The 26,027-nt window shown below is 40.5% G+C and overlaps 1 protein-coding gene across 1 annotated transcript in view; it reads right to left on the reverse strand.

Annotated features, from left to right (window-relative positions):
* Nucleotides 1-793: 793 nt before the first annotated feature.
* Nucleotides 794-26,027, reverse strand: part of pof1b (POF1B actin binding protein) — a 78,698-nt gene continuing 53,464 nt past the window's right edge. Inside the window, exons 4-13 of the mRNA XM_060936468.1 lie at nucleotides 25,670-25,697; nucleotides 25,155-25,232; nucleotides 24,900-24,992; nucleotides 21,216-21,329; nucleotides 17,795-17,947; nucleotides 14,975-15,094; nucleotides 14,621-14,749; nucleotides 12,622-12,692; nucleotides 7,571-7,688; nucleotides 794-3,192 (exon numbers count right to left, since the gene is read on the reverse strand). Of these exons, the coding sequence (XP_060792451.1) occupies nucleotides 3,178-3,192; nucleotides 7,571-7,688; nucleotides 12,622-12,692; nucleotides 14,621-14,749; nucleotides 14,975-15,094; nucleotides 17,795-17,947; nucleotides 21,216-21,329; nucleotides 24,900-24,992; nucleotides 25,155-25,232; nucleotides 25,670-25,697 (919 nt within the window). The 3' untranslated portion in view covers nucleotides 794-3,177. The remainder of the gene's footprint in view (nucleotides 3,193-7,570; nucleotides 7,689-12,621; nucleotides 12,693-14,620; nucleotides 14,750-14,974; nucleotides 15,095-17,794; nucleotides 17,948-21,215; nucleotides 21,330-24,899; nucleotides 24,993-25,154; nucleotides 25,233-25,669; nucleotides 25,698-26,027) is intronic.

Below are 26,027 nucleotides of genomic sequence, written 5' to 3' on the forward strand. Positions count from 1 at the left end.
TTCTGTGCGGATCGTGAAAATGGAATAATATAAAACTTTTCGGGGGCGGCACGGTGGCGTAGTGGTTAGCACTGTTGCCTCACAGCAAGAAGGTCCGGGTTCGAGCCCCGTGGCCCTTTCTGTGCGGAGTTTGCATGTTCTCCCCGTGTCCGCGTGGGTTTCCTCCGGGTGCTCCGGTTTCCCCCACAGTCCAAAGACATGCAGGTTAGGTTAACTGGTGACTCTAAATTGAGCGTAGGTGTCAATGTGAGTGTGAATGGTTGTCTGTGTCTATGTATCAGCCCTGTGATGACCTGGCGACTTGTCCAGGGTGAACCCCGCCTTTCGCCCGTAGTCAGCTGGGATAGGCTCCAGCTTGCCTGCGACCCTGTAGAAGGATAAAGCGGCTAGAGATGATGAGATGAGATAAAACTTTTCGCACCCTAATGATGCCACCTGGAGGTCATTTTTTTCTCCTGGTAAAAGCGGTCTGGATTTGCAGCCCTGTAATAATGGCTGTATAATACAATTATAATACGATAGCACATAAAGTAATTTGATATTTATTATATTAATATAATTGTACAAAAATTGTTTGTATTTGTAATTTGTAATATTGCCACTCAATTAATTTGGATATTTCAACTAACAAATTAATTAATTAATTATTTCATCAAGCTTCTGTTTGTAGTTTTGTCAGCTGGAAAATAACCCCACACCCAGTTTCTACTCAGCCCCGCCCCTTTTCCCTATAAAAGGCAACTCGTGGCACGTTATGCAGTCCAGCAGATGGAGAATGATCAGGAAGTGGAAGCATTGTCAATGTTTTTATTGATATTGATATTAATAACGCAGTTCACCTTGCAGGCAGCAGAGGGCAGTGCAACAATCCCAAGCAGAAATCAAACACGATTATGGACAGCAATGAATGTTCAAAAGAAAATGGCTGAAATGAAACAGACAAACGTTGATGTTACACTGTACAAAATTCAGAAACATGGTTACAGCAGATTTAGTCATGAATGCAGCAGTAGTACTTCAATCAGATCCCAGCTCTGGAATAACGGCGTCGATGGTTAGAAGATTTCCCTCTTATAATTTTTCAAAAATCTGTTCAGAGTATTACAATCAATCAGCATCTTCACACACTGACAGTAAACCTAAAGAAGTTAAAGATTAGTCATGTCTAATATCTGTTTATGTGTGCAGATCTAGCGCACGACTACACTGACCAGGAACTTCAACAGCATACATGTCAACCTATACGGAATGTCCGTATTTTATACGGATTTGATTCAATAAACGTAGTATACGGGCATACAAATAAATTAATACGGATTCTTTAAAAAAAACTTCAATATTTATTTAGAGCTATAATTAATTCCCACGATGATAAAAGTGCGCATAACATTTACAAACATACTGTACACCACAGAACGCACAAACAGCCAGTAAAGAGTCTTATGAAATCGCGCATTATCTTGTGGTAGCGAGATTTCGTTCCACTTCTGATCATGCGCACACCGCATTGGGAGAATCCCGCCAACCGGGAAGTAACATTTTGTTTGAAAAGCGTATTTCCACCTGAGCGACTTTCACTAGCGACTGAAAAGATTCTGAATGGGCACTCCGGCAAGATCAACACAGACACTTGCTGTGACATGCAGCCTCGTGAGGTATTGGTGCAGACTGCTAAAAAAGCTGTCATGGAGTACAATGTTTTTGTCGAACATTGGAGCTTTGTATTCATTCTGAAGGTTTATTGTTATTAATATTGAATAAAAAGTAACTGGGATATATAATTGTTAATTATCATTCAAATTTTAGGTAAATTATTTTAATTTGCATCTTATAAGGATTTTATAAGGGAAATACGGATTTTGGAGGTTGGTTATACAGGTTTGATTGACCAAAGGTTGACATGTATGCAACAGGAACACCTGTAAAAACCTGTAGATACAAAAAAAAAAAAAAAGAACATCATCCAGTGAGGAAAAGTTCTGTGGACGGAAACGCCTCACTGACGAGAGATGTCCGAGGAGAGCGCTCTGACAGGAAGTTGAGCTGCACTGACTTAAATAACCACTCTGGACAGCCGTGATGTGCAGAAAAGCATCTCAATACACTGAATCATGACGTTGATGGGCTGAAGAGCAGAAGATCTCAGCAGGTTCTGCTCCTGCCAGCAATAAACAGGAAGCTGATGCTACAGTGGGCACGCACTCACCCAAACTGGACACGTGATGTCCAGTTTTGGTGAAACTGTCCTCATTCAGATGTTTGACATGAACATTGTGAAGTTTCTTCATTTCTGCTGCTACATGATTGGCTGGATGGAAAACTGAAAAGCTGAACAAGCAGATGTTCTCATGAAATCGGCCAGTGAGTGTATGTTACTGCGTATTACAGTGTGTGTGTTTGGTTCTTTATAACTGCAGCCTTTCAAAGCAACATCACACCATTTCGACGTTTTATTTTATTGGAGAAAAGAACGACAGTGTTGTATGAAGTCCTGGGTTAGGACACGAATCAGAGGATTAGTTAAAAATGCATTTTAGCTGCCATGTTAGGGTTTAAAAAAAATTAAAAAATAAAAAAAACCCTCTCATGCTTTATTATTCAATACACCAATGGCTTCCTCAACCCATATATTATCATCTGTTTTATTTCTCATAGTTAATGATAATGGTTGCATGTGGCAACGAGTTTAAAAAAAAAAAAAATTTATTAATAAAACTGCCCCTGCTGTTACAAAGCAAACAAATCCCATCACCGGCTTGCATTCACACACATGTACGCTGCACCCCATTCTACAAAGTTCTCCAATAAAGAAAGTGTAAAACACCACATCGGCTGTAACTGATGAAGCAAAGCTACGTCCTGACGTCAGACATCACCAACATATGACTACAGTACTGTCGCTGCTGAACAGAGGCTGGTGGAGTTGTGGTGGCTTGAAAAAGTGTGAAGCGACGCGAAGCTGCTACAGCATTTTAAACGCATCAGCACATAAATCTCACGTCCTGTTGACTCTGAAGGCTGGAACCACCACGACTCTACTAGAGCTCGGAAATACGGACAAAACACATGCAAGGAAATGGGAAGTGGGAAGGATGGAGAGATGAGAAAGGATGGAGAGAGCTGATCTAGCAGGGACTGGTGCAAATTCTGGATCGTCCTCGTCCTCACTGCTTGTCTTTAGGTACAGAATTCCTGCGCAGAAAAAAAAAAAAGTGATTATTACACTCCACATATAAATTTCTCTTTCTTTTTTAAAAGAATTTAAATCTATGAGAAATGTTCCCGTTTTGATGCTCTGTATGAGTCACATGATCTACTTGCTTAAAATATTCACTGCACTGAACATCAGATCCACCGTTTGATCATCAAACTGCTGAAGCGTGCTAAAGGAATTTACGTTAACCTTCTGAACAGTAAACAAAATCTCATCTCATCATCTCTAGCCGCTTTATCCTTCTACAGGGTCGCAGGCAAGCTGGAGCCTATCCCAGCTGACTACGGGCGAAAGGCGGGGTACACCCTGGACAAGTCGCCAGGTCATCACAGGGCTGACACATAGACACAGACAACCATTCACACTCACATTCACACCTACGCTCAATTTAGAGTCACCAGTTAACCTAACCTGCATGTCTTTGGACTGTGGGGGAAACCGGAGCACCCGGAGGAAACCCACGCGGACACGGGGAGAACATGCAAACTCCACACAGAAAGGCCCTCGCCGGCCACGGGGCTCGAACCCGGACCTTCTTGCTGTGAGGCGACAGCGCTAACCACTACACCACCGTGCCGCCCTAAACAAAATCTCAATACTGTCAATCTGACATCATAATTTCATGACATAAGCAGTGATGATTTTTATTTAACATAACAAAAGATCATCAAAAGTCATTGACTGGACAGTGTTAGTACAGTGCCAGTATTTAAAGCTCGACTGCCTTTCAGATTTTTCAAGTGTAGGTCATAAAAAGAATTTTCCCCGACACCCAATTATTTTTGTTTAGTGACGAAAGCTACTGAATTCGAATCACAGACTTCTAATTTTTAGTTTGGTTTTTTTTTTAAATAGAACAATTAATGACTTTAAGGCCACATGGCCCTAAATTCTCCGCTATTTTTTCCTGCTTCACCATGACCCAATTCAAGATACTACATCATGCATCACGTGGTGGGCTTTCCCCGTTCATGCAAGGCATTGTGGGATACAAGTTTGAAACAGGAGAGAAAAATGGAGGACATGAGAGTGCGAATGAAACGTGAAAGACCGACTACAGTAACGGAAAGAAAGCGAGAAGAAAAGACGTTTGAAAACGTTAAAGAAAAACAAAATGGCGGAGCATGTTGCTGAACCAACTAAGGACGAAATAAAAACTCTACTCGAAAACAAAACACACAAACATACAGACATACACACACATACATTATATATATATATATATATATATATATATATATATATCAGTGGCGGCTCCTGAATTTTTTTTCAGGGGGGGCAATTTTCCCCCGTTATGTCTACACGGACCGTAAATGTCCACAGGACTGAAGTAAATTGACCTAGGTAGCAAATCAATTGGTCGAACTTGTTTTTGCCTGGTAAATTCAGATATCAATATAGACAATATCTCGTCTCTCCACTAGGTGGCAACACTAAACAAGTTAAAGGTGGCAAACTAAGGTAGCCTAGTAAACTACCCGCCTAGCGGCCAAAAATATTTTTGCCTACGAGTGGCAAATATTCACATTTAGTCTGGCTTGCCAGGCTAAAACTAAGGAAGATTCATTGTGAAGCCTTCAAAGCAAAACATTTGGCATCACAATCAATTAATATTACATTACTCATTTATTTTCTCATATTTTTCCAGTATTCAATAATAAGTAGACACAAATTCCTAATTATAAACATATTCTAATTTCTTCAATTCTAAAGAATGCAATTAAAGTGGCAGGATATAAATCCAAAACAAGTGTTTAAGTTTTGAAAAAGATGAAGAAAAGCATAACCATCAAACAAACGTGCAGCTTAATTGTGTTTTTTTTATATGGAATTGCACCATTTTAACAACAAATAATTCTAAATAAATTCTGCAGTTTTTTTCCCCCAAGAATTCCTCCAGAAAGCCATGCCTTAAAAGGAAATTTAAAGTATTACAAGCATGTCAATGAACACAAAAGGCTTTAGTTATTTAGCTATACACACACAAGGTCACACAAGGTTTTGTAGTCAGTGCAACTTGGCTTAACAAGTTGGAAAAAAGGTAAGGTGCTGCTGGCTCCAATGAACACATATACTGTACAATATATAAAAACTGAAAATATGCTTAATTTACACCAAGTCAGAGAGAACTTGAGGCTACTGAAATATTCCAAGCATGGCAATGTTAAACTGCCATTGGTAAAACACACACACACAAAAAAAACTTTTGCCTAGTAAATTCAAATATCAGATATCACTGTACCGTCTGCTGTGCTACTTCCAGGGTGGAAGAGAACGCAAGGGTAGCAAAAAAGAGCATTGCCTACATCACAGCCAGCTAGCCAAGTTTTCCGGTGGTACCAGTTCTTGTTAAAACCTCTTGAGTAGGTCTTCTCCCCCTTTGTAGACACTTGCTTGATGTTTAAATTCGGTCTAGGTGGTCCTAGCTGTTTGATTGCCGTTTTCTCCTCATTGGTACGACGACTAAAGGGAACTTCTTTCAGAGACGCTATCGTATTGTTGCACTCAACACTCGCCGCCATCTTCATAGAATGTTCACACATTTCCCGCGCAAGTTGCGTTTTCCAGCCCAAAATTATGTTCAAAACCCGCCAAAATGCACTTAAAACCAATCTGGCAACACTTGCGCGGCGCAACAGGCGTATGACGTAAGCACGCTGCTTGTGCGAGCACATAAAACCTAATAGAAAATGCATTGGGAGCAGGATTTTCAAAAAACGTACGTACCATTAGTGTCAATGGGAGATTTTGGGGCAAATCTGAACCTGACAGAAATCGCCCCAAAAGGGCGTGGCTACACCAGGCGCGACCTTAGCCTGATTGGACAATGACATTACTGTTGCCGTGGTAGTAGGAGTAGATTAAAAAAAAAAAAAATCTCCCTCCCTGTCATACATACATACATACATACATACACACACACACACACGACCTGGCGACTTGTCCAGGGTGTACCCCGCCTTTCGCCCGTAGTCAGCTGGGATAGGCTCCAGCTTGCCTGCGACCCTGTCGAACAGGATAAAGCGGCTACAGATGAGATGAGATGAGACAAATAAAAATGCTCCATTGCTCAAAATCCAGTGAATGTGGATAGAATAAAACAGTTATTCCACTCAGTTTCATCATCTATCAGCTCCTGTACGACTCGATTTCGTGGAATAACTTAAATATGTCCCTCAGATCCATGAGTTACACTACCGTTCAAAAGTTTGGGGTCACTTTGAAATGTCCTTATTTTTGAAAGAAAAGCACTGTTCTTTTCAACGAAGATCACTTTAAACTAATCAGAAATGCACTCTATACATTGCTAATGTGGTAAATGACTATTCTAGCTGCAAATGTCTGGTTTTTGGTGCAATATCTCCATAGGTGTATAGAGGCCCATTTCCAGCAACTCTCACTCCAGTGTTCTAATGGTACAATGTGTTTGCTCATTGCCTCAGAAGGCTAATGGATGATTAGAAAACCCTTGTACAATCATGTTAGCACAGCTGAAAACAGTTGAGCTCTTTAGAGAAGCTATAAAACTGACCTTCCTTTGAGCAGATTGAGTTTCTGGAGCATCACATTTGTGGGGTCGATTAAATGCTCAAAATGGCCAGAAAAATGTCTCGACTATATTTTCTATTCATTTTACAACTTATGGTGGGAAATAAAAGTGTGACTTTTCATGGAAAACACAAAATTGTCTGGGTGACCCCAAACTTTTGAACAGTAGTGTATTTCGTATGAAAAATGCGTTTTTCAACACGAGAAGATAAACTTCATATCTTCAAGCCAACATGTGATTTTTCTTATTATATTGACATTCAAACAAAAAGGACCCAAATTTATCAAAACAAAACAATTCATCGATTTCCTCACAAGTGACGTATAGAGAGATTTATGTCCCGGTTTTGGTTCTCCATGTCCCAGATGGAGCTCGAATGAAAAATACGAGTGGTGTATTTCCCAGTAGAACACTCGTGTCGATGTAATAATACCTTTCACACTGTCCTTCGTTCTGTGAGAGCTGACGTTTTGTTTGTCTGACTGAGGTTGTTCAAGTAATCAATCAGTTACCTTATTTATTTTTTTTAATCATGTGTAAACGGAGATGTGACAATAAATCCAAATCTAAATCAATAGCTTGTCTGTTGTGCTGCAGGTTTAAAAATGACTCACACACAGGCCTGTGTGTTTCTATTGTTAAATTTTAGAAAGGTAAACATTCCACCTCCACTGGTGAAACTGGCACAGAGGGAAGATGGATCGACACATGCCTTGTTTACACGGAGCTTCGTTCTGTTACTGTGAACAAGAGTTTAGAAACTGAATCCAGCCAGCTACAAACTCCTGCTCCTGAGCCTACGGTACCTTTTTGGTCATCTCCCCCGTCCTCTTGATGACGATGGTCTTGGACTCCTTGATGGGTGACGATGTGTACTGATAGTCATCACTTAGCAGGCCCAGGATCGGGTACTGGTTCTGGTATCTGCAACAATGAAGAAAAACACAAACAAGCATCAGTTTCTATTCACTGAAACAAACCAAACCAAGCACTTTCTCGAAAAAAAAAATTCCAATTATTTTATGTTTTCGGAGCAGTGATATGTATTTTGTGAGTCCAAGTGCAACATTTTCCTGTACAATAATTTAAAATACAAAATCACATTAATCTAAAATATCCCCTTAATATAGATACAGTTTTAGTGCAACAAAATAAACATTTTTTTCACGGTGCGGTTTCCATCAAATCCTGCGCTCTGATTGGCTGGCGAGCAGGTCCGTATCCTACAATACGGACCCCAGTTATGGACCTCTGGCGACTCACTCGTTCACAACAGCAAACAAAGTAGCATTTTTTGCCAACATTTATCTTTTTTTAATAAGATTTATTTATAAGATTATCAAAAATCTTATAAATGTTTGCCAGCATTTCTCAGGAGAACAGCATTAATTTTACAGCATGGATAGCGATAACGACAGTGTTCACAGCGAAAGCAAGTTTTACTACCCTGAGGAAGAAGAAATAAAAGAAAACATTTCAGGAGAACGCTAAAAACCTCTAACTGTTGCTAACGCCGAGCAAAAACATGGCTGAATCCTGAATGACTCAGTTTTGTATAAATAGGGGACTACACAGACGGCAAAATGTAGGGTTTTTTTCCTGCCATGGAAGTGCACTTGTATACCGAGGAGGAAGCCATTTGCATTACAGCCGTGAATGAGGATTCAAAATGGCGGCTCAGCTCGGTTTTCCCTTTCGGGCACTCTCGTTTTCTGTTAGAATTTGGTAAAGAAAAAAATAAATATATTATTTACCAGCTTAAGGTCAGTCCGTATGGTGAAATACCGTGACCTCGGCCTTGAATACTGACCTCGGCCCAGAGGGCCTCGCTCAGTACTTTCAAGACCTCGGTCACGGTGTTTCACCATACGGACCTCCCAGCTGGTAAAGAACATAGATGTATTTTAGTCATTTTTGTCTCACCATCTAAAAAAAGTCACATGGTGCATTTAATCATGCAGATTAAATAAACTATTAATGGGGCAACTTTAGTCAAATATCATTCAAAATAAAATAGTTTGGCATGTTTTGTGTTTGAAACCTTTACATTCATGAAAAAATGGATCTTTACAGAAATAATTAATAAAATAAAGAAAATTTGTAATAATAAATAATTAAAAATTACAAACTACAAATTTTGAAAGAAAATTAAAACAAAAATGTATAATTAAATTAATTATAATTATTATAAATTATAAATTGATGATAAATTATTGAATTAGTTATAAATTATCAAATAATTTCATAATTATTAAAAAATATTAATAATTTAAAACTTCATAATAATTAGTAAAATTGCAAAAAATTATATTAAAAAATAAAAAAAAATTTAAAAATAAGGAAAAACTCCAGAAAACTTTTGTCTCCAAATTCTGATTTCCTCAAATGTCACAGGGCATGAGACACTGGGGGGGGTCGTCTCTTTTATGGATTGTTTTTAAGCAAAACTGGGTCAGGTCTTGCATCATAAATTCAAGCTCAATGACCTCAATGATCAGGTCAATATCAGGTCAGGCTCAGGTGGATAAGGTGCCATACCATAAATCCGGGGATCCGGGTTCGATTCCAGCCTGAGGTCATTTCCCGATCCCTCCCCGTCTCTCTCTCTCTCGCTCATTTCCTGTCTCTACACTGTCCTATCTAATAAAGGTGCAAAAAGCCCAAAAAAATAACTAAAAAAAAAATTCTTGAGTCGTGTTTAGTCTGGTTCAGGACGTCAGGTGGTCACGACTCTGAGAAAACCACGCAATAAAAATGTTGATTTATTTTTTGAGAAATGTATATCTGTGATTTCAAGCACAAAGATTTACACAGGTGTCCAAAAAGATGCCTGTTTAATATGAAAAGAGCCTGAAAAGTCATGTGACAACCACAGAGTGAACCGACGCAACCGAGAAAACAGATTTAAACAAATCAGTTCTACGGATAAAAACTGTTCCAGCAACAGAATGTGTAACGTTTAGGAAAAAGTGGATATTAATAAACAATAATTTGCTGAAGGTGAAGTGCATATCAAAGTCAAGGTTATTATTCACCGATATTCACGGAGCCTGAGGCAGATAACTGTCTCTCATCTCATTATCTCTAGCCGCTTTATCCTGTTCTACAGGGTCGCAGGTAATGATTATTTTAAAAAAATAAAAATCACTTATTTCAGTCTTCAAAAGCGGTATGTAAATGTAATAACTTTGCAGCGCAGACTTGTGTCACTTATCTACGCTGAGTCACATAAAATACTTTGCTTTGAAATGATAAAATAAATCACAATCCCACCTTAACTTTGAATAGTTTTAGACCAAACTTCGGACCATCTTTAGTGTTTTTAGGAAAAGCGTTTTCTTTCATCATCTGTAATTCTTCCTCACTTATGGGGACGAAGCGATCGAACACCATTTTGCTTGAGGTGATTATCGAGAAATAGTCCAAATCTCTCGACCAATCAATATGCGTGATTTCCTATAATCTCATCTCATCTCATTATCTCTAGCCGCTTTATCCTTCTACAGGGTCGCAGGCAAGCTGGAGCCTATCCCAGCTGACTACGGGCGAAAGGCGGGGTACACCCTGGACAAGTCGCCAGGTCATCACAGGGCTGACACATAGACACAGACAACCATTCACACTCACATTCACACCTACGCTCAATTTAGAGTCACCAGTTAACCTAACCTGCATGTCTTTGGACTGTGGGGGAAACCGGAGCACCCGGAGGAAACCCACGCGGACACGGGGAGAACATGCAAACTCCACACAGAAAGGCCCTCGCCGGCCCCGGGGCTCGAACCCAGGACTTTCTTGCTGTGAGGCGACAGCGCTAACCACTACACCACCGTGCCGCCCATTTCCTATAATCACCTCCATATTTATATTAAAAAAAATGTATCAATAATAATAATAAACATCCTCTTGCACAATGCCGAAGCTAAGAAGAGTCTCAGATTTTCTATAAAGATAAATAACCGTAAAATATCTTGTTCATTAACATGCAGTTGGTCCACCTGACACTGTCTGGACGGTGAAACTCTGAGCACCTTATTCATCACTGATCCTTTTATAACGAGAGCAGATGATGATCTTCAGAAGGTTGCAGTATCAAAAAATAGCCTCAGTGAGGCTGGAGCTCATACCGACCCCTGTTCTTGTGTGCGAGTTTGAAATCCAAATCACTCCTGTAGGAGGAGTAGCAATTTTTGTGAACCTGCATATGACCCGTGTAGCTGCAGCCATGGTAGGTGGTGCCACCTGGTGATCAATTCTTGTTGGAATATGTCTTTAGAGTCTTCTGGGTGAGTTTCAGTGAAAACGTCCTAGCAGTTTACGGACAGTAGTGTTTGGTGTGGCAAGTCACCCAAAATTTCCAAATGCCCATGAAATGTTAAATATGACAGGTGGCGCCACCATTTTGACAAGTTTTATACAGACCACCCTGGGGAACATTCCATACGAGTTTGATCAAAATCTGATCGCATCCTGTAGGAAGAGTAGCGAATTTCATGAAATTATACGTGACCCCTGTGTAGCCTCATCCATGGTAGGTGGCGCCACCTGGTGAACAATTCTTGTTGGAATATGTCTTTAGAGTCTTCTGAGTGAGTTTCAGGGAAAACATCCCAGCAGCTTATGAAAAGTAGCATTTAATGTGACGAGTCACCCAAAAATTTCAGACGCCCATAAAATCATAAATATGACAGGTGGCACCACCATCTTGACAACTTTTATGCACACCGACCTGGTGAACATTGTGTCGGACGAGCAGCAATTTTTGTAAATTGTGGACGGATGATGACTGATCACATAAGCTCATCTGGCCTGGCCTACAGCCGGATGAGCTAAAAAAAAAAAAAAAAAAAACAGGAAGTTGAGGGTTCGGTGAGCCTCAGGAGTCTGTGTGTGATTTTGGTTCCGGCTGCTTTCAGGTCGTCCTGCAACTCATTTTGAGTGTCTGCTAGTTTCTCTTTCGCCTTCTTTATCATTAATGTGAGAGCGCATCGTGAATACTTTCCCCCCTATCAGTTTTTTCATTGCTTATGCTCATGAATACATATTTTTTCAAAGTCAGATTTGTAGCGAGTTAGCTTGCAGGGCAACAAATCAAGCAATTTAGGTGTAAATGCAGTGATGTGGAACAAACCATCCTACATACAACAGCAAACAGCACTGCTGTTTCTCGTGTGATGTTTTTGTTTACAAAACCATGTGTGTGTGTGTGTGTGTGTGTGTGTGTGTGTGTGTGTTTTAATTCACACCTGGCCTCCACCTGTGACTTGTCACTGGTTTATCTTCCTATTGTGCCATGATCGTTCTCATCTCGTTTTCAGTTTGTTGATTAGTTTCCATTTTATGCCCTGCTGTCTCATTGTTTCAGTGCGAAGTCTTATCCTGCCTCTCGCTCCACAATGGCTGTGTTTTCTTTGTTTCGAGGTAAACTTCCTGGGGGGTTTTTCATCTCTGGTTGTTTATCTATCAACGATTAGGATTATGAATTACTGTACCCTTTGTGTATTTCTGCCTGCCTGTTCTCTGACTCCCTGGGGACTGGGACTATGATTTTTGGATTATCTATAATAATGTACATGCTGAGTTTACGCACTTTGTGTCCTGCTTCTCACTACAACGTTACAAAAGTCTGGCAAGAAACACCGGCAAAGAGCGATAAAAATCAAAGGGGAAAAAAAACAAAAACAAAAGAAAACTAATGCCAGCATGAGGAGTAGCAGTGAAGTGAAGTGAAGTGAACTTGAGTGAAAATCTTCCTTCCACTATATCCCATACACCAAAAATGAACACACACACACACACCAACCACCATTCATTTGGGTTAAATACGTCCCTTGTGTAAGTTTATCCACACACTCACTTTTTAGTGATGACGGTCTGAGTGACGCTCTCGGAGCTGTTTTTCTTGTCCTGCTGCAGTCGTCTGATCTCCTAAAGCAAACAGCACGGAGCAAAAGGCAACAGGGTTAAGAAGGAGAAGGACTCTGGGAGGCTCAGAGCGGTCAATCAAACTGTGGTCTGACTAACGGAAAGTGAAAATGATCCTCTGGGGGGAAAAACAAACAAAAACTCTCATTATGCTTCTGGAATTAATGTTAACGGCACTGAAACGACTTCTCTATAAGAACAACAATGAAAATCTTTCCATCAAGAAGAACAATAATGAAGCGCTGTTTGGGTTTGTCGAGAACACACAGCTCCTGAAAATAGACTCAATATAACAGATTAAATATTTAAAAGGCATAACTAATGTCTCAATAAGCAAAAATAATAATAATTATTATTATTATTATGTATATCAGATGGAACTGATCCGATACACGGGTATTACACAGCAAGAAATTTTTTTTTATTTAATTAAAAATAAATAAATAAATAAATAAATAAATAAAAGCACATGATCCGATAACAAATGGACCTGGAAATGTTTACACACCGTATAAAGAGGCTTAACTGGCTTTTTCAGAGGAACATTTAAACTTTATTATTTTAACTATTGTCTTTTCCTTGGAAGGGATGTGTGTGAACGCTGCCGGTTTGTGTAATGGCTGCTTTTAATGATATATATTTTCCTATATTTAATACGACGGCATATAAGGGACATCATTGGTTGGTTAAATAAATAAATCAAATCAATCAATACTTGGTGGTGGGTTTGGTAACAAGAGAAAAACCAACTCAGAATTTCTCAGATTAAAGCCGTATATTTATGAGAAAAAAAAAAATGACGAGAAACAAAAAACTCCTGGGGGGGGGGGGGGGGGGGGGGGGTATTTATTTATTTTATTATCAAATAAACCACATTAATTCACTTTTCACATTTGGATCAACAGAGTCACACCACAGACGCTACGTCTGAGCCCAGAGTTACAGGAAATGTGGCGTTTCCTCCTCGATTGCACAACATAAAAGAATAAAACTAAAAGCGCCAAGAGATTTTTAACTCCATTTCCCAGAATGCACTGAAGCCAGGAAGCACATGATTGTTCTGCATCCTGGATACAACAGGAGATGAACGCACAAATCTCACAGCTGCATTTACCCGTGTCCGGTTTTTGTCTTAGCCGTTTGTAAATGTATAATTACTATTCTACATTTTAATAATATGACTATGTATAATACACTGTCATATTATTAAATCTTTTAGTAGTAAAAAATAAAAAAGACGGCATGTTTACTAGCATGAAGTGAAGCCTGTTAGGGTTTTAAAGCCCTTTTTAAAAGTTACATTGCATGACAGGCATTTATCAGACCCTCTTATCCAGATCGACGTACAACACACCCAGAGCATCCTGGGGAGCAGTTGGGGGTTAGGTTCCTTCCTCAAGGGCACTTCAGCCATTCCTGCTGGCCCAGGGAATTGAACCGGCAACCTTTTGGTCCCAAAACTGCTTCTTTAACTTTTAAGCCATGGCTTCCTTTACAAGTTATGTAAGATATGACAAATGATGGTGCGTGCACTTATTAATGAATGGCACATGGCACGTTTTAACTAAATGTGAGACCAAAGTTGTGACAAAGTTGGACAGGATTAGAAATGAGAATATTAGAGGGACGGAACACGTAGGACGGCTTGGAGACAAAGTCAGAGAGGCGAGATCCAGGGTATATTGGGGGGAATGCTGGAGATGGAGTTGGCAGGTAGAAGGAATGAGGAAGAGAAGATACAGAGGACAGGAAGAGATGGAGGGACGTTATCTCTAATGGGAAGAGCCAAAAGAAGAAGAAGAAAGTTACATAGTTGAATGTTGTGAAATGTTTGTAAAACAAGTTCGCTTTAATTTTAACTAACGTAATTTTAAAAAAGTCACAGTTTTCCGAGTGTGTGTGTCCGCATGCGTGCGTGTGTGTTTTCAGACCTCCTCCAGGCGTCTGATGGTTGATTCGCGCTGTTCCAGCTTGGTCAGTAGCTCGGAGATCTTCAGCTGCAGGGTCTTATCAGCAGATTGCTCTGTAGTGTATTCTGTCTGGATCTTCACCAGCTGAGACTGTCTCACACACACACACACAGCAGAGAAAGAGTAGATTCAACAAGCAAATTCACTGTAACGGAGCTATGATTCTGGAAAATACAAGACTGTTTACACTCATCCACATTCTGTCCCATCTGTAGGAAAAGTGTCTGCGCTGATGGCAGAGAAAACCAACTACTTAATGTTTTTTCCCTGTTTTTAAATCCGTGCTGTGATGGAACAGTGACGCATCTCTCTCACCCGCATACTCAACAGCTCCTTCTCCTTCTCTTCCCGTAGCTCTTTCAGCATCTGCTCATAATGTCTGGACAGCTCCTGTGTCTTAGACTGCAGAGTGGCGCTACTGCACTGGCCTTCGAGCTGAAACACACACACACACACTAAGATTTAAGTAATAATTTCACAAAGTTTTCATTTCCTTTTAGTGATGTTAAATAACCTCGTTGTCCATTTTTCTGTAATCAAACCCACTTGAACACGCCCCCAATGTAAACACCGCCTCTGAACTTGTACGCCCAAACTTCCGAGGATCACTTAAAGGCAGCACGATGCTGCGTTCATGACAACGGGAAATTTCCCAACTCGGAACCTCCTGCTTCCCAGATTACAGCGTTCACACAAACTTAACCATCTAAGGTCGGAAATAAAAAGATTTGCTGTAAGCCGTCGACAAAAACTGTGACTAAAGATCTGTCTGGTTGGTGTTTAATTTTTTAAAAGAAGAAGTAGGCATAATGGGGGCGGCACGGTGGTGTAGTGGTTAGCGCTGTCGCCTCACAGCAAGAAAGTCCGGGTTCGAGCCCCGTGGCCGGCGAGGGCCTTTCTGTGTGGAGTTTGCATGTTCTCCCCGTGTCCGCGTGGGTTTCCTCCGGGTGCTCCGGTTTCCCCCACAGTCCAAAGACATGCAGGTTAGGTTAACTGGTGACTCTAAATTGAGCGTAGGTGTGAATGTGAGTGTGAATGGTTGTCTGTGTCTATGTGTCAGCCCTGTGATGACCTGGCGACTTGTCCAGGGTGTACCCCGCCTTTCGCCCGTAGTCAGCTGGGATAGGCTCCAGCTTGCCTGCGACCCTGTAGAAGGATAAAGCGGCTACAGATAATGAGATGAGATGAGTAGGCATAATACTTCACTGTTAATAGCGCTGTAAATAACATGATAGAGCAGTTCGATACGAAGGAAAGGAAACGCAGGAAATATCAAACTAATAAATATGGGCGCTCAGCGAGCACCTCGGTGTGATCAGCTGTTTGTTTAGTGACAGAATGATGGAACTGTCAGTGCACACTCAAAGGGAAACCTGTAGATGGCAGTAATGCAACACTGTGGATGCCAGCTGCTGTAAAACCCAAAAGAAGAAGAAGGTAAACCTGCGCATGCGCACACGGACTTCCTCTGTCTGCTTGACTGCACCAAGCGAGCAATTTCATGCACATTATTTGCTCTAATCCCCTCAAATTAAGTAGCTTCCCAGCCACAGAATGGCCTGATATTTTCTGATATTACAGAAATAAACAGATATCACAATGACCACATTTCAGACGGAACTAAATTTCACCGATTTTATGAAATTGAAAGGCCGTCTCGATTTAATTCTGGGCTTCGCCGCTGTAGTACACATACAAGAAGTCATTTGTTCCGATCGGGTGTTCAAGACGGATTCAATAAAACCTGAAGAAATATCCATCTCCTCTACAAGTGTAAAGTGGACATCAAGAGCTCCTGCTAATCTTCGTTCCGTTTGTTGAAGTATGAAATCATACGATCATCGTTTAAATTGTTTAAGCCAGGGCTTTTCAAAGTGTGGGGCGCGCCTCCCCTAGGGGGCGCCAGAGTTCTTCGCGGGGGGGCGCAACATGAGGAAAAATAAACCAGAATAAGTTACTATTGCGGACATTTAGCGAACTTCAGCTAGCCTTTGCCAGAGACAAAATGGATCAATTTTTAGTACCTAAAGCTACAGTGAGTGAGGAGACAGAGTCTGGGCCAAGCAAAAAAAAGAAGGAAGGAAGTATGACCACGATTATTTAAAGTTTGGATTTTCATGGACTGGATCTGAAGATGCTCCACTGCCACAGTGTGTTGTCTGCCAAGAGGTGCTAGCTAACGATGCTATGAAATGTTTAAAATGTGTAAAACAAGATGTTTTAAATGTGTAAAAAAAAAAAAAAGAGGTTTTAAAAAGCACAGATGTTTAAAATGTGTAAAAAAAAAAAAAGAGGTTTTAAAAAGCACAGATGTTTAAAATGTGTAAAAAAAAAAGAGAGGTTTTAAAAAGCACAGATGTTTAAAAATGTGTAAGAGAGATTTTAAAAAGCACAGATGTTTAAAATGTGTAAAAATGATATTTTAAAAAAGCACAGATGTGTAAAACATGTAAAAAAGATGTTTTAAAAAGCACAGATGTTTAAAATGTGTAAAAAAAGAGGTTTTAAAAAGCACAGATGTTTAAAATGTGTAAAAAAGGTTTTAAAAAGCACATGTTTAAAATGTGTAAAAGGAGGTTTTAAAAAGCACAGATGTTCAAAATGTGTAAAAGAGGTTTTAAAAAGCACAGATGTTTAAAATGTGTAAAAGAGGTTTTAAAAAGCACAGATGTTTAAAATGTGTAAAAGAGGTTTTAAAAAGCACAGATGTTTAAAATGTGTAAAAAAAATGACGTTTTAAAAAAGCACATGTTTAAAATGTGTAAAAAAAAAAGAGGTTTTAAAAAGCACAGATGTTTAAAATGTGTAAAAAAGAGGTTTTAAAAAGCACAGATGTTTAAAATGTGTAAAAAAATGATGTTTTAAAAAAGCACAGATGTTTAAAATGTGTAAAAAAGAGGTTTTAAAAAAGCTCATATGTTTAAAATGTGTAAAAGAAATGTGTACAACAACCATTTTTTTAAATACGAATGGAACATTAAGTATAGCAACAACAAAAATTGTAAGGGGGGGGGCGCTGTTGTTTATTTGCTCTCTGAGGGGGGCTGACTCTCCCACACTTTGAAAACCCCTGTTTTAAGCGATTAAAAAAAAAAAAAAAAAAAAAACTTGTTTTGCAGAAGAAGCTCCTCCCACCTTCTTGCGCAGCAGCTCATTCTCCTGCTCCAACAACCGCTTGCTGCCTTCCAGATCTTTGATGCGGAAATCCTTACTGGAGTCTGCGCCGCGGTTGTTCATGAGCTGAGTCTCCAGGTTGCGCTGGGAGGAGGTGCTCTCCTTCAGAGACATCTGCGTACAACGTGCAAAGAGATCAGAACATACCAGTTCATCGTCATTTTATTTAAATAAATAAATAAATGAATGAAAGTCCTGTATTTACCATCTCAAAGCGAAATGTTCTCGTCATGTACAGGCTATGCCACTTTAGAGAAATAATCAGTGACTGGGTAGGTGGTGTGATTAACCAGGAGACGATGTTCCTCTTTTACCACAGTATTATTTTTATTAAAGAACATCATGTCATACATTTTATTAGCGATGCATCGATACCATTTTTTCCCCCCACAACGGACGTTCTTTGGTTCTTTACCAATTCTGATCCTGAACTGACTATCGTGCTGAGTATAGCATCATCACAGGCATCATGGAACAGTTTACTATGTGCCGCTGAGTTTTAAATTTAGGGTGTTGTGAAATTTTAACAGCATTTTTAATAAACAGCATGAGACCGGCAAACCAGATCAGTGAGCATCGTTGTTAAAAATGGCCACAAAGTGGTGTGAACTGCACCTTGAATCGTCAAGTGAAATGCTCTCGCGCTCAACTGTTCGCTCACAAATACCTTCATGTGCACTCAAGTCACAGCGCTTTCTTAAGGAGGACGCTCGCTCACTCAGACCAAATTTTTAACTTTTTTTTTTGTTTTAATCAGCAGAAAATAAATAAATAAAAGCATTCACACCATCATCTCAAAATCGCTAATCGAATCCCGAGGTTGCCACAACCATCTGTGACCAGGAGCCCAAGAAAATAAAATTGTCCTGTGCTCGGAGGGAATGGGGCGTGGAAAACACTCGCTCTCCTGTCTGTGAGCTCATGTATGTGGAAGTGGACGGATAGCACTTTCCTTCGAGTGTGTTATGCCAGACTTCAGAGGAAACACAGGATACCTTTCGTGTTATGGGGTGGGAACTTATGGAATCAATTTTGTGCCAAAATGTTCATACAATACTTTTGAAATATCAAACAAAAACGACAAATCAAAATACAAAAAAGTCAATTTTTTTAGACTGGCAAACAAATTATTCATGTAATCGTGCAAAACATCAGTCTATTACTCTTCAGAAACCTTTTATTTTTGTTCCGCGTCTTTCTCAGTTTTGTTTGACGTAATTTATTTTGGTTGCGATTCCAGCTTTCTCGTTTGCGCTCCCTGACTTTTTGTTTGCAGTTTTGGCACAAACTTCACGTGTGGGTGGGCTGTCCAGGAATGCATTCCCATTGGCTAACTTGCGTTTGACTGACAGCTACGCTCAGCCATTCCCTACTCGGATTCTGGCGGACTGTTTGACGAGTGACCGATCCATTGACCGTAAACAAGGATCGAGTGGACTTCAGTGGCGACTATGATATTGAATTAATTCAACAAAGTGTAAATTCAATATCATAGTCGCCACTGAAGTCCACTCGATCCTTGTTTACCGTCAATGGATCGGTCACTCGTCAAAAAGTCCGCCAAAATCCGAGTAGGGAATGGCCGCAACAGCCTCCGGGGAATCGCTGAGCATAGCTGTCAGTCAAACGCAAGTTAGCCATTGGGAATGCATTCCTGGACAGCCCGCCCACACGTGAAGTTTGTGCCAAAACTGCAAGCAAAAAGTCAGGGAGCGCAAACGAGAAAGCTGGAATCGCAACCAAAATAAATTACGTCAAGCAAAACTGAGAAAGACGCAGAACAAAAATAAAAGGTTTCTGAAGAGTAATAGACTGATATTTTGCACGATTACACGAATAATTTGTTTGCCAGTCTAAAAAATTTGACTTTTTTTTTTCTTTTTTTGTATTTTGATTTGTCGTTTTTGTTTGATATTTCAAAAGTATTGTATGAACATTTTGGCACAAAATTGATTCCATAGGAAGTGGCCATGTACAAATCGGGGAGAAAAGGGGGGGGCGGGAATGCACAAAAAAATTTACATTTTTCTGTATTAAAAAAATTAACAAGGTTTTAAAAAATAAATTTGTAGTGTTTTAAAAGAATAAGCATCCTCCAGTCAGTTTGAATGATTAAAAAAAAGCAATTAAATAAAAAGTTATTACAACATCCATAAAAAAAATTGCAATTTTTTCAAAAAAGATATTATGATATTATTTTGATATTGATATATTGCCCAGCCTTTGCATCATGTAGCATCAGATGTTGGAACTGAAGCGCCTTTTATTTTTTCTCTCAATACAAGTAGGGGTACAAGCATAGAAAGACAGTATAACAGTTATTCCACGAAATCAAGTCGTACATGAGCTGACAGCTGACGAGGCGCATAGCACCGAGTTGTCTATAAGCCGTGTATGACGAGATTGAGTGGAATAACTGTTTTATTCTATCCACATTCACTGGATTTTGAGAAACGGAGCATTTTTATTTTTTGCAAATTCAAAAAATAAAAACTTTACACAAAACGTCCGACAAAATCATTTCCACTTAGAATGTAAACAAACCGGCAAAATGACAGAAGCAATTTGTGAAAAATGCGATAATTCTTGAAAAAAAAAAATGTTCTTACCATCAAGTACTTTTTATTCCATATTTTATTTTATTGTATTTTTTGGGGTTTTGTTTTTGAGTAGAGTTTTTATTTCGTCCTCGGTTGGTTCAGCAACAAGCTCTGCCATTTTGCTTTTCTTCTTCTTTAGGGTTTTTTTAGCGGTTGGCAAACCAACTTAAAAGGTGCATTACTGCCACCGACTGGACTGGAGTGTAAAACGGGCAATATTGGGGGGGACGACGACAATGTTCTTTCAGTCATTTCGGTTTCTTTTAAATACTTGATAAACTGATATATCTTTGATGTGCTCCGCCATTTTGTTTTTCTCTACACACAGTATATGAGCTGATATCCTAGTAGTAGAGTAGCCACTCAGAACGCATGATTGCTCATATCCAGTGAATGTGGATAGAATGATCACCAATACCCAGTACCAGCACATCCCTACTTTTTATCCATTTATAGCTACGTTTAATGTTGTGGAACTGTAGAGGTAGTAGTCTCAGTTTTATTTCAAAGTTAATAAGACGATGAAACAAAATCATGCCTGTTATGTTAAAGTTATAAAAATGCTAAATAAACGTGTCCTTGCTCGCTGAAAACTTGACATCATCAGCAATTCCACACCTTCTCGATCTGTTTCTGCAGTTCCTACGCAAGCTGTGAACAATAATGTTTCTGACGGAGCACAATAATTTGACAGCTCTGTGGTATAAAATGCTTTAAGATGGGAAATGACAGTAAAGTGCTTGAATTCTGTTACTTTCCAGTGTGCAATTGGTGGTTCGTACCTGCAGCTGGCGGTTGTTCTCGCGTACGCTTTCCACCAGTCTCTCATACTGCTGCGTCTGATCAGCTTTAAAGCTCAGGTCCTTATTCAGCTGCTCTTTCTCACTCTCCAGGCGCTGCACACACCAGGCACAATCAACACCACCGCATCATCTTAGAGGTACACGCTGACTGCCCACTTCAACAGGAACACCTGTACACCTGCTTGTTCATGCAGTTATCCGATGCACCCGTCAGCGCTGTAACGTGAAATCATGCAAATACAGGAAACATCTGGATGATAAGAGAGGGTCGGGAAGTCTACACTAACTCAAATAACCACTCTGTACAACCATGGTGAGCAGAAAAGCATCTCGGAAAAGCATCTGGAAGCTGGCTGCGACAGCAGAAGACTGTTTGGGTTCCACTCCAATCTGCCTCAGGGTTCAACGGTGTTGAGCATTCGGAGATGCTTTTTATTGTTAGCTCATCTGACCGACAGGTGATGAGTTTAGGCCATCATGTGTTGCCCGTCGTCCGTCTGGTGTTGCCCACATCTCACGAAAATCGCTTCTTCTCTCAGTTCTTCACCGATTTTTCTTCTTTTTGGCAGAAAGGTAGGTCTGCCTGGGGTGCATATAGCTTCTACCCAAATTTGCACAACTGCAATTAATACTGAACATATGGAGTAATTAATCAATCCCTAATGAGCAGTTTCCATACAGTTTCTTCTCCCTCAATTCTTCACCGATTTTGATTCTTTTTGGCATGAAGGTGGGGTGCCTAGGGTACATATAACTTCTACCCACTCCAGCCCCATCTGGTCCAGAAGGAGCTATCTAAAGTGGACCACCCTGCACAGTTCCAATCTCAAATATTTGAGGTGGACTGGTTGAGAGTAGAACTGCGCAAGGTGGCCCACTTTAGATCGTTCCTTCTGGGCTAGATGGGGCCAGAGTGAGTTACGCTGTCACTGACGGTCTCATTTAGGTTAGTTAGTGTCAGCTCGAGCCAGTCTGATCTATCCATCCATCCATTATCTGTAGCCGCTTATGCTGTCCAGGGTCGCAGGCAAGCTGGAGCCTATCCCAGCTGACTATGGGCAAGAGGCGTGGTACACCCTGGACAAGTCACCAGGTCATTGCAGGGCTGACAAACAGACAACCATTCACACTCACATTCACACCTACCGTCAATTTAGCGCCACCAATTAGCCCAACCTGCATGTCTTTGGACTGTGGGGGAAACCGGAGCACCCGGAGGAAACCCATGCAGACACGGGGAGAACATGCAAACTCCATACAGGAAGGCCCTCGCAGGCTGCTGGGCTCGAACCCAGGACCTTCTTGCTGTGAGGTGACGGTGCTAACCACTACACCACCAGTCTGATCTATCTGCTTTTTATTTTTCACACCATGCTGTGTAAATTGCGTGAAAATCCCAGGAGATCAGGAGTTTCTGAAATACTCCAAACAACTATCTGGTACCAGCAACCATGCCAAAGTCACTGAGAAAACCAGCTCATGACTGGATACACATTGCACTCCTGCCACATAATTGGCTGATTGGCGAACTGCAAGAAAAAAAACCCATTACATGAAACTCCCTCCCGTGCCAGGATCTGGTCTTCCCAGGCTGTATCATGTCCCAATACTAACCAGTCTCTTGAGGGCAGAACCAATCACCGTTTTCATAGCCCTCGGCCTCTCGACTATTATACTGCATCACTAGGGTTACAGTGGGGGGCGGGTCCTCTGGTAACTGCCAGAGTTTGACCCCCTACTCACATCTGTATTGCAGCGTGCCTCACCAGATGGCAGTAAGTACCATTTTTATGATGGTCTTTGGCATGGCCCGACCGCAAGTAGAACTTGCAATCTCCCGGTCAAGAGGTGGACACGCAAACCACGAGGCCAACTCACAGTCAGAACTTATTAAAGTAGAAATCAAATTCTGCATGATGTACGAGAATGCATTCCAGATCACTCTCAGGTAATCCTACCCGTGCGTCCAGTGATTGCTGCAACACAATTATAACTGTAACTGGGTGTTCCCTCATGGGTCCATGCCAAGTATGCTCATTTCAAGCTCACACCTACATTTATAACCTCGGAACAATCTCGATGTTTTCCTCAAATGTTTGATCTATAACTTTAGTTACCTGTTCGGCTTAAAAGTAAGTGGGCGTGGCACAATGTTCCAACAGTTAATGTGACTACAAATCACTCTTGCGTTCGAAGTTATGTTCAACAACTGCCAGATCTGACACTTTTGGCCAACATTTGAATTCCAATCTTCATGATAAATCAGAGAGCACATCAAGAGGGAGAAATATTTACAGTTAAAGCAACTCTGCCATTTTTCAACCTCAGCTCGATCTACTCCACGTGGAGAGTGGTTTCCCTGGAGTGAGAAAAAGAAAGTGTATTTACTCAAAACTCAGTTATAATGGACGTCTAAAGGCAGTTGTTGGGGCAGTCGGGGGAGGGGGACGCTTCTGTTAATCATTTTGTAGAACATCTTCATGAGATGAGAAGGTGATTGTGCACCCACTGTCGAGTCAGATTCCTGTTCTTGGCTGCGAGGAAATGAATCTGATGGGATCTTGTGCTTTTGTAGCCCATCTACATCAAGATTCAAGATCTACGGAGATGCTTTTCTGCCCACCACGGGTGTACAGAGTGGTTATTGGCTCATCTGACCGACAGGTGATGAATTTATGCCATCATATGTTGTCTGTCGTTCAGCCGGCATTGTCCAGATTTCACGAAAATCGCGTCTTCTCTTTCAATTCTTCACCGATTTTTATTCTTTTTGGCAGGAAGGTCGGTCTGCCTGGGGTGTATAGAGCTTCTAACCAAATTTGCATAATTGCAATTAATAATGAAGATATGGAGTAATTAAGTTAATCCCTAATGAGCAGTTTCAACACAAATCGCTTCTTCTCCCTCAATTCTTCACTGATTTTGATTCTTTCTGGCAAGAAGGTAGGGGGACCTAGGGTGCATAGAACTTCTACCCAGATTTGCTTCATTTCAATTATTAATGAAGTTATGGACTAATTAAGCCTTAATTCAACAGCAATTCAACAAAAAGGTCAATTCCTCACTGTTCTGGATTCTTTCTAGTAAATAGGTCGGTATTCCTAGGGTGGATATCACTTCTATATATAGCTTACAACATTTATTGCACAAGGTGGGCCACTTTAGATCGCTCCTTCTGGGCTAGATGGAGCCGGAGTGATCTATGCAGTCATTAACGGTCTCGTTTGAATAACCGTAGCATTCCTGTCAGCTTGACTGAGTCTGGCTCTTCTCCTCTCGCCATTTGTCTGAAGATCTTAATTTTTTTTTTTGTACCATTGTGTATAAACTTTAGAGACTGTTTTATGTGAAAACCCCTTGAGCTCAGCAATTTCTGAAATCCACACCCTAGTCAGCTCAGAACACAACTCCATCTCACTTGACGTTTCACCCAAGACGTGGATCTGTACGAGTTTACGCACTATGCTGCTGCTGCTGCTACATGATTAGCTGCCTGGAAAACACCACGAATAAGCCGGTGTACAGGTGTTCCTAATAAAAGTAATCCATCCCTGGTTATTGCACAAAGATACAGAAACAGTTGAAAATTCTTTTATTATTTCTTCAAGTCCGTGATTCCGCCATAAAGCGAGAACAACCGTAATCTCAGGAGGGCGTTCTCACCCTCAGATCGTCCTGCAGGTGCACCAGCTCTTCTCTCAAGCTGCTGAAGGTGCTCAGAAGCAAGCGCATGGTCTTATCAGCCGTTATGCGCGTCTGGAAAGGGGGACAAAAACTTCCAATGTCATTTAGCAAAGCACAACAAAGACTAAACATGCCAGTGTTGTTATTAGACAGGAATGTAAGGGTGGGGATGTTGGGGAGAGAAAAGGGTGGGGTTGTAATGGAAGAGTGCTGATTACTACAACACACACACACCTGTAGGAGATAGCGAATCTGCTGCTTCGTCAGTTCAGACACTCCTTTAGGAATGAGGTGTTCGATGTCTGCTTTCTCCTACCACAGTGACAAATGTAAAACACACACACGTCTCACTAACATTGTGAGGACCTTCTACTGACACAATTAATGCCTTAATTAAATTTAAATTAATTAAAAATGCCTGTAACTTCTGAAGCCCAACTCGAACATCAGTAATGATAAGAAAACTTTTTGGCTCTTATTTTTTTAATTTGTATTAATTAAACTAGTTTGTAAACTAGTTTTCTTATGGGGACCATACAAAGGTCCCCAGAAGGTTGAAATTGTCAGATTTTACGATCCTTGTGGAGTCATTTGGTTCTCATTAGTCTATAAACACACACAACGTTTATTTCAATTCTACGGCACTGATTTTTCTTCTACGCAGTATTTCAGCGTTTATGTAAATACACTTTAATGATCTAAGGACTAAGTAAGTGCTCCTATTACGTGCTCCCACTGCCACTCCCTACCTTATGATCGAGGTCCAGTAAGTATTTCCTGTAGAAAAGAAGAGAACATGACAGGACATGAGCAGCAGCTTTATAAGCAGTACGAGAATCAGACAGTGAAGCAGCCAGGTATCGTGTGTGTATTGTTATATACCGTATATATAAAAAACAAAACACACACGATACCTGGCTGCTTCACGGAGACTGTCTGTTTAATTTATATAACAGTGTCAGTGAAGCAGTCAGATAAAACAAAACAAACATTATGTTTAGTCTTTTGCCATTTCCAGTTGCCAACTCATTGCTCATAGCATGCAGGGACGAAGGAAAGGCTTTCCGAGGAAAGCACTACAGATTAAGAACCTTTTACTTTACAGAG

The sequence above is a fragment of the Neoarius graeffei genome, chromosome 12, assembly GCF_027579695.1.
Source record: "Neoarius graeffei isolate fNeoGra1 chromosome 12, fNeoGra1.pri, whole genome shotgun sequence".
NCBI lineage: Eukaryota > Metazoa > Chordata > Actinopteri > Siluriformes > Ariidae > Neoarius > Neoarius graeffei.